Raw genomic sequence first — 15558 nt, 5'->3', positions numbered from 1 at the left:
GGATAAGGAGTCCTCTTTAGTCTATGGAGATGCTCAGTCATCCAGGTCATGGCTGTCCCAAAAGTGCTTTTTCAAGAGGCAACTGGACTTTCTGTTTTTTTTCCCTTGATGACGTTTCGCTTCTCATCCAAGAAGCTTCTTCAATTTCTTCAGTCCAGAACTGAAGAAGCTTTTTGGATGAGAAGCAAAACGTCTTCAAGGAAAAAAAACAACAGAAAGTCCGGTCCCAAATGTGCTTTTTCAAGAGGCAACTGGACTTTCTGGGTTTTTTCCCCCCTTGAAGATGTTTCACTTTTCATCCAAGAAGCTTCTTCAGCTCTGCACTGAAGAAACTGAAGAAGCTTCTTGGATGAGAAGCGAAACGTCTTCAAAGAAAACCCAGAAAGCCCAGTTGCCTCTTGAAAAAGCACCTTTGGAAGTCCTCTTTACATAGGACAAGCCCTTTGCTACCAGAGAAGCGCCAGATGAGAAGAACGCGGATGCCATCAACGGAAGACCAACTTCGGTAGAGAACAAGATGATAAAAGGCGAGCACCCAACTACCAACGCTCAGCGATTCGTTGGGGTGGGGTGGGGGGGAAGGAGGCGGTTGCGTGGAAACGACGCAGCCGCTGAGAGGGGTGGGGCAAGCCGAAGGGCGGAACTACGTCATCGCAAGGTCGCCGGGGTCAAGGAGGCGGTTCCTCGGCAGCCCAAACCCACAACAAACAACAACGACGGCGGTGGTGGCGTCGCCTCTCTGTGCCGCCACCTTCGCGAAGGGGCCTCTGCGGCGCGCGGGGGGGAAGGAGGGAGGGAGGGAGCGCAGGGAGCTTAGGCGGCGCGAGCGCAGTTGGCCGCCATGAAGCTCCGCGTACGGCTGCAGGGGCGGACGGCTCCGTTGGAGTTGGCGGAGGCGGAGCCACGGCTGGGGGATTTGCGTGCGCACCTTGGCCAAACCGTCTTGCCCGCTTGGGGTTACAGGTATGGGCGAGCGGAGCTGCCGGGCAATGAGGGTGTGAGGTGAGGTGAGGTGAGGTAGTCGACGAGAGTGATGGGAAGCCGGGCTTCCCTATTCTAGGAAATGGAGACGGTTTCCATTTCTAGGAGAGCCGGAGGGATGGACCAGAGTCGGAGAAGACTCGTTGGAAGACAATAAACCGTTCTATAGCTTTTATGGGGAGAAAACTTCCGAGTCCATCGAAATGCTTCATTTTGATAGTGACAGTGAATGGAACAGACAAATAAATAATTTGGGGATCCAAAGGATAAATGTCATTTTTTTCTTTTTGGGGTCTGGCACAAAATAGGAATGAGGGAAATATTAAGAGGAAAGTGTCTTTGCCCTTCTTTTCCCTCTTAACCAGAGGTCTTTAAACTTGGCCTCTTTAAGACTTGTGGACTTCAACTCCCAGAATTCTCCAGCCAGCTATGCTGGCTGGAGAATTCTGGGAGTTGAAGTCCACAAGTCTTAAAGAGGCCAAGTTTGAAGACCTCTGCTCTTGACTAAAACTTTGTGTTTATGTCTTAAGAAGATTGGTTCCCAAGATGGATTGCTTTAAGTTAAAAACTTAACTGTTGGCAACTAGTGGGGATGAGGGAAAGCATCTCAAGGAACGGGATGGTTTTACCTATTTTCTGTATTGCTGCCAAGAAAATTACACATGGATGGGTTTATGCAGTTATCCAGAAGTCAGGCATGGCTTAAAGGAGACGTTATTGTTACAATGTACAGCACTGAAGTGAATCAAATTTTAGGAAGTTTGGTTTATTATTCAGTATTATTAATATTGCAGTATTGTTGGCATTTGTAGGATTATAAATTATGTGGAATGTATGTGGAGTCGGTCCCATCCTTCACACACAATTTCTGTGCAGAGGAAAACATATGACAAAAAATAAATAAAAAAAATCTTATACATTTTAGGATGGAAATGGTTTGGTCAGTGCATTGACCAAAGCAAAGCAAAACAAAACAGAAATAAATATTTACATACCAGGCAATGTTCAGAATCAGGATTTGTGAAAAAGTGGGGAATCACCTGAATAGTTTCTTCAGTGATTATATTTCCCAATCTTTAGGCATTTCTTTATGTGTTGAAGTCTTTTGAATTTTTGGTAAAACAGTTTTGCAGGATCATATTGTCTAAACAATATAGCAAGTTAGACTAGAACTGATTCATTTTCTCCCTCCCTCCACCTAATGCCAAGTCATTATCTTTCAGGTTTGCCTACTTTTCAAAATTATAAATCTAAAGTACATAGTTTATTGGAAAGAAAAAATCATGTTTGGCAAATACTGTGGGGAGTCTGCACAGCTTTTGATCTGGTTACTGAATATCTTCCTTTATGTAGAGCAAATTTAATTTCAAAACATAGCAAATCTCTTAATTCATGTGGCTTGTTGGATATTTTAGAAATGTTTTCATTGAATGATGGATTCCTGGATTCCTAACTTTTCAGATAAACTAATTTATTGGAGAATTAAATAACTGAGTCAATATACTAAGAAACAAATCTTATTTTCCCAAGTAAGCTGTACATGAGATTGTATTTTAGTGAACTAGTTGATCTATAATCCTGAATCCAGTCTTGCTAGTCATAGGTATATTCATGAAAGTATTGAGATTATGTTGTGATAGATAGAATCAGACTTTTTCTGTCCTGTTGATGAGGGATACTGTAAGTGAAAGATGATAATATTTTCCTTGTGAAACTGAAAGTCAGAGTAAGATTACATATTCAGTTTAGTTTATGGGCTACAGTTATAATAGAAACTGATAGTTATTTCACAGAAATGATGTGATTTATTAAAGTATTGGTAGTACACATTCCTCTAATTCTTGTCACAGTGGCTTATTTTATTCAGTGTAATATGGATATCCTCTCTAGGGTGGCTTACACACACACACACACACACACACACACACACACACACCATCCATCCATCCCACAAAAACAGCTTGAACCATAACAAACAGTACAAAAACAATGTGATAGAGGTTCAGCCAATAAATTACACCAACATTAATCCCAGACCTGGGAATAGAGCCAGGTCTTAAGGGTTTTCTGGAATCCCAGAAGAATGAATGCTAGGGTTTCATAGCTGAGACTTATAGTGGTAGGGTTTGGTATGCTAGAGATTTGGGATTGATTTGCCTTGAGTTTACAGTGAAAAAAGTGATTATTTTAAAAATTAAATATTGCTGTTTTCCTCAGACATGCCCTGTAAAATAATAGTCACTGGAAAAATTATGTATAAAAACTGATTTTGTGATTGTTTTTTTTTTATTGAAAAAGTTTTTCAAATACAAATTTTTCCCCCTTTCCCCCCCTCTCCCCTCCTCCCTAACCCCCCCTCCCCCTCCCCTCTCCCCATGGCTTCTTCAAAATAAAATCATTAATATCAAATTGAATAATACTTTACCAACCTTTTACACAACCCCCACATGCTAACCATTTCTTTCTAACATTGTTATTATATCCCCTTATACTAAACATTTCACAGCAACCTTCAGCTAAAAAACTTTATAATAATTCCTAATTTAACATTTATTCAACTCTTAATCTACCCTTATCCTCCACCCCCAAACATATACGTCTTAATTCAGATCTTTTACATATATTCATATCTAAACATAACCTCCCTTTTACTAAGCTAAACAATCAGTAACCTAACCTATCTCCGCCCCTTTTCCTACAGGTCTACCCTTCACAATATTTTAATATCTTTATTAGATTTTGTGATTGTTGAATTTGAAAATATCTTTTGAGCTCAAAAGTGAGTTGCAAATGTTGTAAGGTGAAATGCACCATTTAGGTTTTGTGGAGATGGACATTGTGTTTGATTGTGAAAAATTTCCCTTGGTACCTATTTTTTTTTTTTTAATTACATGCAAAACTTAAAATAATACTTTTGAAATGCAAATCATAAGTTAGATACTATTTAGCTATTGCAATGCAGGCAAATTCAAGAGCCTTGATAATATATTTTTATTTAGTAAGACTGAAAGCATTCTTTTAGAAATGTGGCCTTCCTCTTTAGCATTCTGCTACTAATAATTTAAATGCTAATACTACAAATAGTACTTTTAAATATGTATTAGACTTACATTTATAAAAAAAGTTTATTCCTGGCATGTAAACATGTATAATAAATGCAGGTGAAAATGAATCAGTTTGAGACTTGTTTTAGTTTTAGTGGCTATACTTATTGGTTGCATTATAGTAAATTGTGGAATTAGGTAATTAAGGACATCTTTTAGTCTGCAGTTAGTGTGTGTTCCTCAATACAAAATGTGTGCTTAATGTTGTTTCCCTGCAGTTCTGACATCAAGTTTGCGATAACATTGAACAACAAAGACTCCCTTACTGGAGATGAGGAAACCCTAGCATCATTTGGGATTGTTTCAGGAGACTTGATATGTTTGATATTGGAAGATACTGAGACAGAATTAAGAGTATTTCCAACTCTCACCTCATCCCTGCAACCACAACAGAATAATCATGAACCATCCACTTCAGCCATTTGTCACAACCAATCTAAAATTCTAGATAGCGAAAGACACAATGGACATTTACCAGACGATAAAGTTCAAGATGATATTCAGATGAATACAGACAATATGGTAAGTCCATAAGAAATGAAGACTTTCATTGTCCCTTGTAGGGAAAATACCGAATAGGGAAAATACTGAGATACTGCTTCCATTATTTTTAGATAAACCAGCTTTTTTTCACAGAAACCCTTTGCTCTTATTTTAAATATGATTTTAAATATATTTTTTAATGCTTTCTTGTTTCTGCTGCTATCCTTTCAAGGCAGAATCCAGCCAAGCATTTGCTTCAGAAGCTGTATCTGATGACTTTGATTTCCAAGAAGCTGCAGGTTCTTATCCTTCAGAGCCAATGCTTTGCTCTGAAGCTACGGATGGACAAGTACCACACTCGCTTCAGACCCTGTACCATTCTGCAGAATGTACCAGTGCCAATGATGCCTTGATAGTTTTGATCCATCTTATCATGATGGAGACAGGATATATACCTCAAGTAAGTAAATTTTTACAAAGGATGTCTGAATGTGAATACTATGCATCCCATCAGATTTGGTTGAATTTCATTTCTCATCATTTTCATCATTGACATAGATCTTAGGCCAGTAATAAGATAATGTTGGCTTCTAGTAAGTCATGATTTGCTGATAACACATAGTATTGCTCATGAATATATTGGTTGTCACAATCCTGAATATTATGGCCACACACTGTTCTGCATTAGTCATAATTTGTACTGCATACTCATTGAGCAAAACACAGTTAATGCACAACATTACCTAGTGAAAGAAATGTGAAAACCAGAACTGCATATAGTATTCATAGGTGTTGTTTTACAAAATAAATTTCTATTGTGAATGTTGAATATTAAAATAAATGCGGGATTCCAATTAAATAAACGTATCTGATTGTCCCTTTTTAATGAGCTTTAGCATGGAAGCTCTTTAGGTAAATTCTTGTCTTGCAAACATGCCTTTAGCCTATGGAAGATGAATGAAATAATACAAAATAGCTTTCTCCTTTCTAATATGTAATGTGTGTCACATTAAAAATAATTAGACTAATTAGAACTAGGGATAGTAAATATGAGTTATCAAAGGTTTATCAAGCTTCCCAGCGCAGCCATATAAGTAGAATTTCGGTAAATTCTGAATTTAATATTTTAATCTCAGTACTTTTTTTTGGCAAATATTTGTTGCTTTGAGTTTGATTCATGACATTTCGATTTAGCCTCTTCATTATCAACAGCATAATTTTAGATGATGATCTTAATGAAAACTAGTTATCAAATTGCATAAATATATAATTAATAATAAGGTATAAGACTATGCCAATGATTGGGACTGCTTTTCCTCTGGGCTGGGCTGCAAAAGATGCACAGATGACCTGTGAAAGTTCTCAAAGGAGGTGAACACTGACTTTTGCCCAAAAGAAAGTGACTTCTAGCCTGTTAACATTACAGAGGCACAGAAGCAGGGACCTTAATTTCAGGATGAATGGGGCTTTGTTTGATATTCGGTGGCCACTTCTGTAATGGCTTTAGTAACTTGATAACAATAAAATTACTGATTAGAATTGTGGTTCTCTGGAAGGCTTTCTTGTAATTTCTTGCTGACTAACTGAGAAAGGTTTGACAGTGACTACTTACATGCTTTAGTTGCACTGTTACCATAATCAAAATTCCCCATCCCCTATGATTTTAGTAGTGCTATTGCAAACACATCACAAATCTGTAGTCAAGTTTTAGTTGCCTTGTTAAATTCCTCTTTTATTATTCATAGGGAACACAGTCAAAGGCAACAAGAATGCCTGACAAATGGCGAAACAGAGGTGTTTATAAGCTACAGTATGCCCATCCCCTCTGTGAAAATGGCATTGCTGCCCTTACTTGTGTGCCTTTGGGAGACCTTATTGTTATCAATGGTAGGTATATTCTGATATTTATTTGATTGAAGGCTAGCATTTGTTATTCTTTGTCTTCCATACTATGTAACTGCTAACAAACTTGAAAGACTTAAGAATCAGTTGACTCTTATGTCATATGTGATGTCAGCTTTTAGGCGTTACTAAATATGACAAAATGCATTGAGAAGTGCTATGAAGTGAGATAGATTATCCTCCTGAACTGTATTAAAAAAGAAATGGCAGTCTTTTATATTTTGCAACTTTACTTTCATGTCCATCTCTGAAGAATCAGCAATAAAAATGTAAACTTGGACACATAAACTCTAGAAAAAAGCTTTCTTAACTGATTTTGCAAAAGTTTCAATACAACTTGTGCCAAGATTGATGTTTTCTTTCTTCCAATGTTTCAACCACCTATCATTATCTTTGTCTTGGAGGAAATGTGATATTTATTTTCTTCCAACTGAGCGCAACCAAATGTGCACGGAATTTACATTGTTTATCAGCCACCTTAATCATCTTCCTCCAACCTTTTTATTGACTTCCCAGCACATCCTCCCTGTTTCTCAAATCTTGCCACCAGCTCTCCCTGCAGTCCTTCCCCAACCATGGCTGATTGATTCATGTCCATGCCCACAGTCTTCCAAATCTCTCTTCCTGATTTGCTGCATCCAATTGGCTCCAGCTCTTCCTCTGAGCAACAAATTGAGATCCGATAGTGACCAGTCTAGGTTCCCGCTTCATTTCCAACCAGCCTTCAGTCCTTCATGGATCTCAACTCCCATTAATTAATTCTCCTACTTTCAGTGCTTATTTAAAACACTTATAAAGAATTCAGGTGTTTATTTAAAACAGACAATGGTAAAATAATAATGATAACTAGATAATTCTATGACTCAATGAATCTTTGCACCAGAGATATTTTCATATCCAAAGATAAACAGAAAGAAAAATAGAATGACATCTGTCAGGCAAAAAAGCTACTTATTGCTGTCTTGCCCATTGGTGTTTCTTGTGGAAAGTGTAATCAACAATCAAGTGTCTAGCTGACTGCAGCAGCACTGAACTGGCCACAACTTAGGCAAATTTCAATTTCATGAATCATGGGTCCTGAATTTTGGTTAGTTAGGCCATTTGAAGTATGTTGATTGAAAAAATAGTTTTGCCCAATTGAAGGTTACAAGTAATCAGACATGAAGCCTTTAGTAGTATATTGAAACTAATTTGCTTAAAAAGAAGGATTAGGGTGTAAAACAGATACTGAGAGACGGCTTCAAAAGAGATAGAAGAGTGGGCAGTCTCATTTGAGATGTGTTTAAGGTCTCAGAAAAGTCCCTTTTGAAGGAAGTGAGGGAGACTCCATGAGCACAGACAAAATTAAACTATTCACTCTATTACACTTAGTAATCCAAGCTGGTTAGATTCCTTCATATATCCTGGAATATTATGCCACACAGCCTCCAAGGCGAAAGAAGGGGGTTGTCATATTTTTTATTGTGTTTTCATAGCACACACTGCTATTGGTCAAATTTATTCTGTTGAGTTTCCCCAGGAAATTCAGAATCATCAGTAATGTTTTTGTTAAACTCTTATAGTGTCTTTTTCTATTTTTAGCAATGCTGAAGATTGACATTGACATCAAAAGTGTAAAGAGACTACAGCTTCTGCCAGCAACATTTATCTGCTTTGAAGACTCAGGTATATGAATCTGAATTTTGGGGAACAGCTAGAAGCTAATAGATGAGTAATGCCACAGTAATTTTAATCATTAAGTGAGCAAATTAGAAGATGAAGTCGAATGCAGTAGGTGCATCATTTTTAAGTTGCATCATTGAACATTTAAAATTTATTCAAATAACTACAAAGACCTCATGAACTCCTGCCAGGCTTTGAGTTCTGCAGCAATGTATTTTATGAAAACAAAACATTCCAAACAATGAAAAAATATATTGCAAGGCACAGATTTTCTCTTCAGGCAGAAGAAAATACTTATACATTATAGACAATTGCAGTGGGTCTAGAGCCGTGATGGTGAACCTATGGCATGTGTGCCACAGGTGGTGCGCATCACCCTCTCTGTGGGCATGTGAGCCATTGCCCCAGCTCTGCTGCGCATGTGTGCGTGCCTTAGCCGCACATGCACGGGGTTGGGGCGCATGTGGGGGGATGCATGCGCATGCATGGGGAATGGGATGCGTGCAGGGGCCCCGCACGCATGTGTGGGCATATGTGGGGTGCGCACATGCGTGGGGGCGGGGCGCATGCAAGAGGTGCCACACACGCATGGGGCCCGCACATGCATTGCATTTTGGGGGTTTGGGCGCACTTTGGGCACTCGGTCCTGAAAAGGTTAGACATCACTGTTCTAGAGAATCTGCTACAGGTGAAAAAGTGTGTGGCTGACAAAAATATTCTGAAAAATACTATTTTATTATGATACATTCTTCTTTTTACCCCATAACGATAAAAACATGTTTAAAGAAAATCATGATAAAGCCAGAAAATTTGTGTACCAATTTAAGATAAAATAGCTCTTTAAAAAGATAATTTAAAATACATGTGGGAAATGAATAAGCAAATGTAGAATGGCAGATTAGTTGCATTTCCATTCCCTCCTCCTCTCTATTTAACAAGAAGACTCTACTTTTATTTGGCCATTAAGAGAGAAATAAACTAGTTTATTAAATCTCATTAATCTGGTGAACTCCACTCCAATTCTGGTTTATTCTCCCTCTTGGCCACAGCAGGAGGAGATACTGATGCTTGAATTGGGAACTTTATCTTGATACCTTCGGCTTGTGCAGCTAATCTAGGTTAGAGCTATATCCAAACTTGTCCAAATGTGTTTTCTTTCATTTCTGCATAGTAACCTGTAGGAAATCATGGATATACTGTGTTCAAGGGGAGGTTTTGAGCTAGATTCTAGCACAGGCTTCATTTGAGGCAACCTTCCATTTTCAGCTTTTCCCCATTTACATTTCTAAGGCTGTATCTTTAAAAAAAAGTTTACACAATCTTTCCTTTGTAAACCACTTGCTTGTTTATACAGTATTAAGTTAATGGTGTAATGGCAGATAATGCCTCACTAGGGGGACCCATTGTGTTGAAAATTTTAAGAAACTCTAAAGGGGGCTATGGTTTCCCAGCTCAAAAAGTGAAATAATGAAACAGCCATAGATGTTTATTATTGAAATACCTTTTATAGTTGATATAATGTGGTTTCTTTTCTTCTTCCTCTTTAAAAACTTTTTTTAAAACTTTCCATAGATTCTCTGTGGTATTGTTTAACCATGCTAATAGGTCCATCAAATTCATCAGTCCATGCAGGACTTGCTATTTGTTGTAAATCAAATTGTTACAGCATATTGCCAGTCTGAATGAGAGAATCAGTTGTTTTTCATTTTACTGCTTGGTGATTTATTCTTAGAGGCAAATCATTAGAATAGAATATACTAAGCAAGAGGGATGCGGTGGCTCAGTGGCTTGTCGATCGAAAGATTGGCAGTTCAGCAGTTCGAATCCCTAGTGCCATGTAACAGGGTGAGCTCCCGTTATTTGTCCCAGCTTCTGCCAACCTAGCAGTTCGAAAGCATGTAAAAAATGCAAGTAGAAAAATAGGGACCACTTTTGATGGGAAGGTAATAGCACTCCGTGCGCCTTTGGCATTTAGTCATGCCGGCCACATGACCATGGAGACATCTTCGGACAGCGCTGGCTCTTCGGCTTTGAAACGGAGATGAGCACTGCTCCCTAGAGTCGGGAATGACTAGCACATGTGTGAGGGGAACCTTTACCTTTACCTATACTGAGCAAATGATACTTATTTTTAATTTTTAATTTTTCCTAAAGGAAATGTTGCAGGCGTGTATAAGGACCTTCAGAAGCTCTCTTGTCTCTTTAAAGATCGACTGGTATACCCTCTTCTGGCTGCTACTCGGCAAGGTAAGCACATCATGGAAGGAGTCTTATAAATCTTTTTTTAAATTATTTTTATTTTTATTATTATTATTATTTTAATTTGATTTATATGCCGCCCTTCTCCGGAGACTCAGGGCAGCTTACAATGCATTAAGCAATAGCCTTCATACTTTTGTATATTTATACAAAGTCAGCTTATTGCCCCCACAAACTGGGTCCTCAATTTACCTACCTTAGAAAGGATGGAAGGCTGAGTCAATCTTGAGCCTGGTGAGATTCGAACTTACAGTAATTGCAGACAGCTGGTGTTAACCACAATGCTTTTAGTTTGCTGAGCCACCAGGCCCATTTTTGTAGAATATTTATTATGGAACAGGTAAAATCACCGAGAATGATGAGTGGAGTATGTTTGTAGCCCCATGTGCTTATTAGCACAAGACATGGAGAAACAGCTCCCCCCCCCAACTCATTTAGCGGGAATGTTTTGAGAGTATAACCAATATTTTCTCAGTATGATTCTGGATTCCCTTCACTTATTAAATATGATCATGTTTGGTTCGAACTGTGTTAAGAGTTGAGATGACTCTATACATTGAGCTCTGCTGCTGACTAGACTAACGTTTCTCAACCTTAGCAAGTAAGATGTGTGGGTTTCAACTCTAGAAGCTGAAGCAGGGAGCTGAAGTCCACGTATCTTAAAGTTGCCAAGTTTGAAAAACAGTGGTGTAGACCAGGGGTGTCAAACTCAAGGCCTGGGGGGCCGGCCTGGAAATAGTAAAGGACATGCCCGTGTTGCCTCCGGCCAGATGGGGGTGGTGGTGCGGGGGCGGGCGGGGCAGATGCCATTTGCAGCACTCTGCTGGCCAAAACGGGGTGCGGGGCGGCTGTGTGCTGCCAGCCAAAACGGGGTGTGGGGTGACTGTGTGCTGCCAGCCAAAATGGTGCACGGGGGGGGGGGGGTTGTGCATGATCCCCCTTGCGCCCCATTTTCGACATGAATGGCCTCCAACATTCTGCCGGCCAAAACAGGGCACGGGGGACTGCGTGTGCCCCCATGCCCCGTTCTGGCCAGCAGAATGCTTCAGGCCATACAGGCTGAAAACAGGGTGTGGGGGAGCCATGCTTGTCCCCCATGTCCTGTTTTGGCCGGCAGGGTGGTGCAGGAGGCGTCCGTCCCATCCCCCTCCGCCTGGTCAGCCGGCCAGTGGATGACAATTACAATGCTGATCCAGCCCTTGAAGAAATCCAGTTTGACACCCCTGGTCTATGCCACCAAGTGTACTGTCTGAAGCTCATTTGTGCAAACAAGTTGCCACTCTCTGTTTAGGCTCTGATGCCAAGTAACCAGGATGGGTCCCAACTCAGAAAGATTCTGTCCCCAGCACTAGATGGGTACTCAGCTTCTAAGCCATAATTCTTTTGCTATTTATAAATTAGACACTTCCTTCTGCTTCTCATCCTATCATGACTGCAGCTGTGACTTGCAAGTTGAACAAGTACCAAATTCTAATTTGAGAAATGTTATAAAATAGATTAAAATCTGTAAGTGCCTTTTGAAACAATTCTTGTTTCAATTAATAGGCAAAACTCTATTGTAGTTGAGCCAGCCGAAGAGGCTATTTCCTATGTGGCTTGACAACATAGTAAAGCAATAATATATTAACTTTGATCTGAATAGGAGTGTTTTTTTTTCTTTTCTCTTTTACTAGGCTGAAGAAAAACTAGATGATATTGCATACTAATCTCATTGTGTAGCTGCCAGAGAATTTTGGCTCTAATCAGGAGAGTGAAACCTTTCATTGTTGAAAGTCTAATGTCACTTCTCCCTAAATAAGTGCCTTCTAAATCTGTCAGGGAGGGTGCTTTAGAGTTTTATTTCAGGGACTATTGAGTATTTGGTTAGTAGCAATCATACCTCTGGTAACATTGTCTTTTTAGTTCCACTTGGTCATATGTTTCATTAGAAATACAGTGGTGCTTAAAATTAATGAACTCTTTTGAAGTTTCAGTATTTCTGTATAATTTTTCTGATGTTATCTGTTTCCAATAGAAGTCCTAAAAGTAGGTAAAGAGAACCCAGTTAAACAAATGATCTTAATATTATGTCATTTTTATGTCTTTGATAAATGCATGATTAAATTCAAAGCACTTTGCATAAAAATAGGCTTTTTCTTTAGCCACATCTTATCAACATGCTTTGTTTCAAGCAGTATGTAATTATAATTATGAAATGGATAAGAAGTTAAAATTTTGGAATGTTGTAATAATGTAGTTCTTCTCCTTTTAGCATTGAATCTACCAGATGTGTTTGGCCTGGTGGTTCTTCCATTGGAGCTGAAACTCCGAATCTTCCGGCTCTTGGACTTTCGCTCATTAATTTCTTTGTCTGCTGTTTGTCATGATCTTCATGCTGCTTCAACTGATCAGTTATTGTGGAGGTTCATATACTTGCGAGATTTTAGAGGTAATTGTTCTTAAAACTTTTTTTTTAATGATATGACGCTGAATGAGAGGCTTGTTGTCAGCTTTGCAAGTTAATTTGCCAGGGTTCTTTGTAAGGAATTAAATCTCTATGAAGCTGTTTGGACATTGTGTCCAATAAATGGTTATTGTCTTGGAGCAGTCATGCAATCAATACAAGTTACCTAATTTGTTGTCTACATCATTATAGAATTGCTGTAGCAAGCTGATTTGTATCTTACATGTTTATGCAGATCCGGTTGCCAGATCTCGAGACACGGATTGGAAAGAAGTAAGTGGATGTCATGATATATTTTTTTTGTTTTGATTTGTTTTTCTAAGAATATATGCAGTCTGAATAACCAAGTTACATTCTCAGCTAATTGAAACCTCCAGTCATCATAGGAAGCAAACTGTACTTTAACAATCACACTGGAAGAGCAGATGAACATTATTATTCGAATGGGTGCCAGCCTGCACTGCTTTTTTCAAGCTGTTGTCTAAAATCCCATACCAATTGAAAAATTGCATGAAATAAAAAAATTATCAAGATGCAGAAGACATGGAGATAGTTGTGCTAATAAATTTGGTTCATATATTCTAAATATCCAAGAGTATACTAGCAAACCTTTATAACAACGAATGCTATGAAATGTTAAGCTAAATTTTATTTTCCCCCTTTCTACAGCTGTACAAGAAAAAATTGAAGCAGAAGAAAGACGCACTGAAGTGGAGACACACAATGTTTCTGCCCCCTCCTCCCCTCCCTGTGCCATTTCATCCCAGTCCATTGTATCCCAATCCTTTTTGTCCTAATCCACTTTATCCCCCCAATATCATTGGTGGTGAATTTGATGAGAGGCCAGCAGTCCCTTCCATTGGTGATCCAATAAGCTCCCTCTTTCCTGGCCCTGCTGAGCTTCCAAGTCTTCCTATTGCCCCACACTTAGATCCATTCTCTACTTTACCGTATTTCGATCCTTTTGTGTCATTTCCAGAACCCAATCCAACTCTCCCAGGAAGAGGCAATCGGAGCCGCCCAATTGATAGTCGCCGTGCATTCATATGAGAACTCTTTCAGCCTTATTGATAAAGTTTTAAACCTCTCTTTGTGGGCTTACTTTAAAACTGTACAGCTTCAGAGCTATGATGTCTACTGTTTTAAAATTATGACAGTGCATAAGTACTATAGCATCTTGATTCCATAGACTTGGGCCCAACAATTCAGTGCAAACAATTTTTCTTGCCTCCCTTGGAAACGCAGATCCCTTTTGCAAGAATATTGTGGGACATGATTCTTTTCATTTACAGTGGCAGGCTCCTTCTTAGAAAGTAAAAGGAGGTTTGCTTTTGTTGCATCAGATAAAAAGCACTTTAAAATATAAACATCTAAGTTGGTCTGGGTTGTTTTAATTTTTAAATCTGTCATTTAAACATTAGTGCTATGTTCTTTTCTTCCAGTAATTAGTCTGACTAAATGCTTTTTCCATGAAAAGATTTTCTGTTCTATGCAATATCTGGCACTCGGAAGGCTGCAAAAACCACCTGATTTGATTGTTCTTCGGACACTTTATATATTTTCTTTATTACTTGAAAAGCAATGTTGGTATTGGGGATTTCAAAGCACAAAGAATATTGAGTTTAAATGATTTTTTTTACATATGAGAGAATAAGACATTGAACTGTTCACCTTACAAACAGTTGAATAATAACATGCTACACAGTATAACCCAGAAGATGAGAAATGGTGAATGCTAGAAGCTCTGGCAAAAAGTTGCTGCCTTTCTATTTCAATTTTTTTCTATTAAATATCAACAGAAAGTACCCTAAGTACTTTATGAAATAAAATGACAGGGCCATCTGTACATTTAAAGAATTGTGTAATTGATGGGACTAATGAGCGTGATAATTGTTTTTAACATTTTTCAGTCAACTAAATTGGGTAAACATTCCTAGTTATTTTTAAATGTATAATTACAAGATGTGCAATTCTTAGGGACATAACTGTGTCTAGTTGATCAGTTGATAAAGAGATATATGTCTTATTACAAGGTAATCTTCTAAGGTTGAGCACAAATAATATAACCAGGGATGACGGTCCATTGATGGCTTCTCAAGGGAAAATGTATTATCTTTGTTATTCCTCCGAATTTTTCTCTGTATAGTATCTTCAGCCTTATTAACAAAACAAAAAGAATCACTTAAGTGCACTGATTTTGATGTGTCATTTTTCTCATCCTAAATTTCAATTTGAGAGATTGAACACAATACTAAATTGTGAGAATTCAATAGGTAGATGTTACGTCCCACAGCTCAAATTCTAAATTCTTTAGTTATACATTAATAAGCTCACATATTAAGTGCCTAAATTAAAGATGTGATTGTACTATATTTAGAATACATAGTACTTTATAGGTGGAGTATTATAAAGACATGTTTATTTACTATCACAAGGAGTGCTCAGTATTTGTGACCACTGATTAATTGTTCTAACAGTCTGGAAATTTCTTAGTTCCCTCCTTGATTAGTTTTCCATCCATTGCTTCTTGTCCTTTCTTTGGAGAATAAGTTGACCCCCTCTTCTTTGTGACAGCCCCTTAGATATTGGAACACTGCTATCATGTCACCAACAGACCAACAGTTAATACTTAAGTGCTAGTTTATAATACACTAAAGTGCTGTAATCAACCTTGTTAGAACTCAAACATGCATAAATCAGTCCTAAAATTGCTTGATTCTTAAC

The 15558-nt window shown here is 38.4% G+C and overlaps 1 protein-coding gene across 2 annotated transcripts; it reads left to right on the top strand.

Annotated features, from left to right (window-relative positions):
• Positions 1–786: 786 nt before the first annotated feature.
• Positions 787–15029, top strand: FBXO7 (F-box protein 7). Of its 2 annotated transcripts, none has more exons than XM_070948005.1 (9): positions 787–1002; positions 4304–4607; positions 4801–5028; positions 6314–6455; positions 8052–8135; positions 10287–10379; positions 12643–12819; positions 13070–13107; positions 13504–15029. In XM_070948005.1, the coding sequence occupies exons 1-9, from the start codon at positions 842–844 to the stop codon at positions 13882–13884; spliced, it is 1608 nt and encodes a 535-aa protein (XP_070804106.1). In that variant the 5' UTR covers positions 787–841; the 3' UTR covers positions 13885–15029. The 2 variants fall into 2 exon arrangements, with proteins under 2 accessions (XP_070804106.1, XP_070804107.1); XM_070948006.1 differs by having other exon boundaries at positions 788–963.
• The last annotated feature ends 529 nt before the right edge of the window (positions 15030–15558 follow it).

Source organism: Pituophis catenifer, unplaced genomic scaffold (genome assembly GCF_029215685.1).
Source record: "Pituophis catenifer annectens isolate HBS135680 unplaced genomic scaffold, rPitCat1.0.hap2 SCAF_7, whole genome shotgun sequence".
Lineage (NCBI taxonomy): Eukaryota > Metazoa > Chordata > Lepidosauria > Squamata > Colubridae > Pituophis > Pituophis catenifer.
Note: the sequence above shows the minus strand (reverse complement) of the source record. Positions and strands in the feature narration are given on the sequence as shown.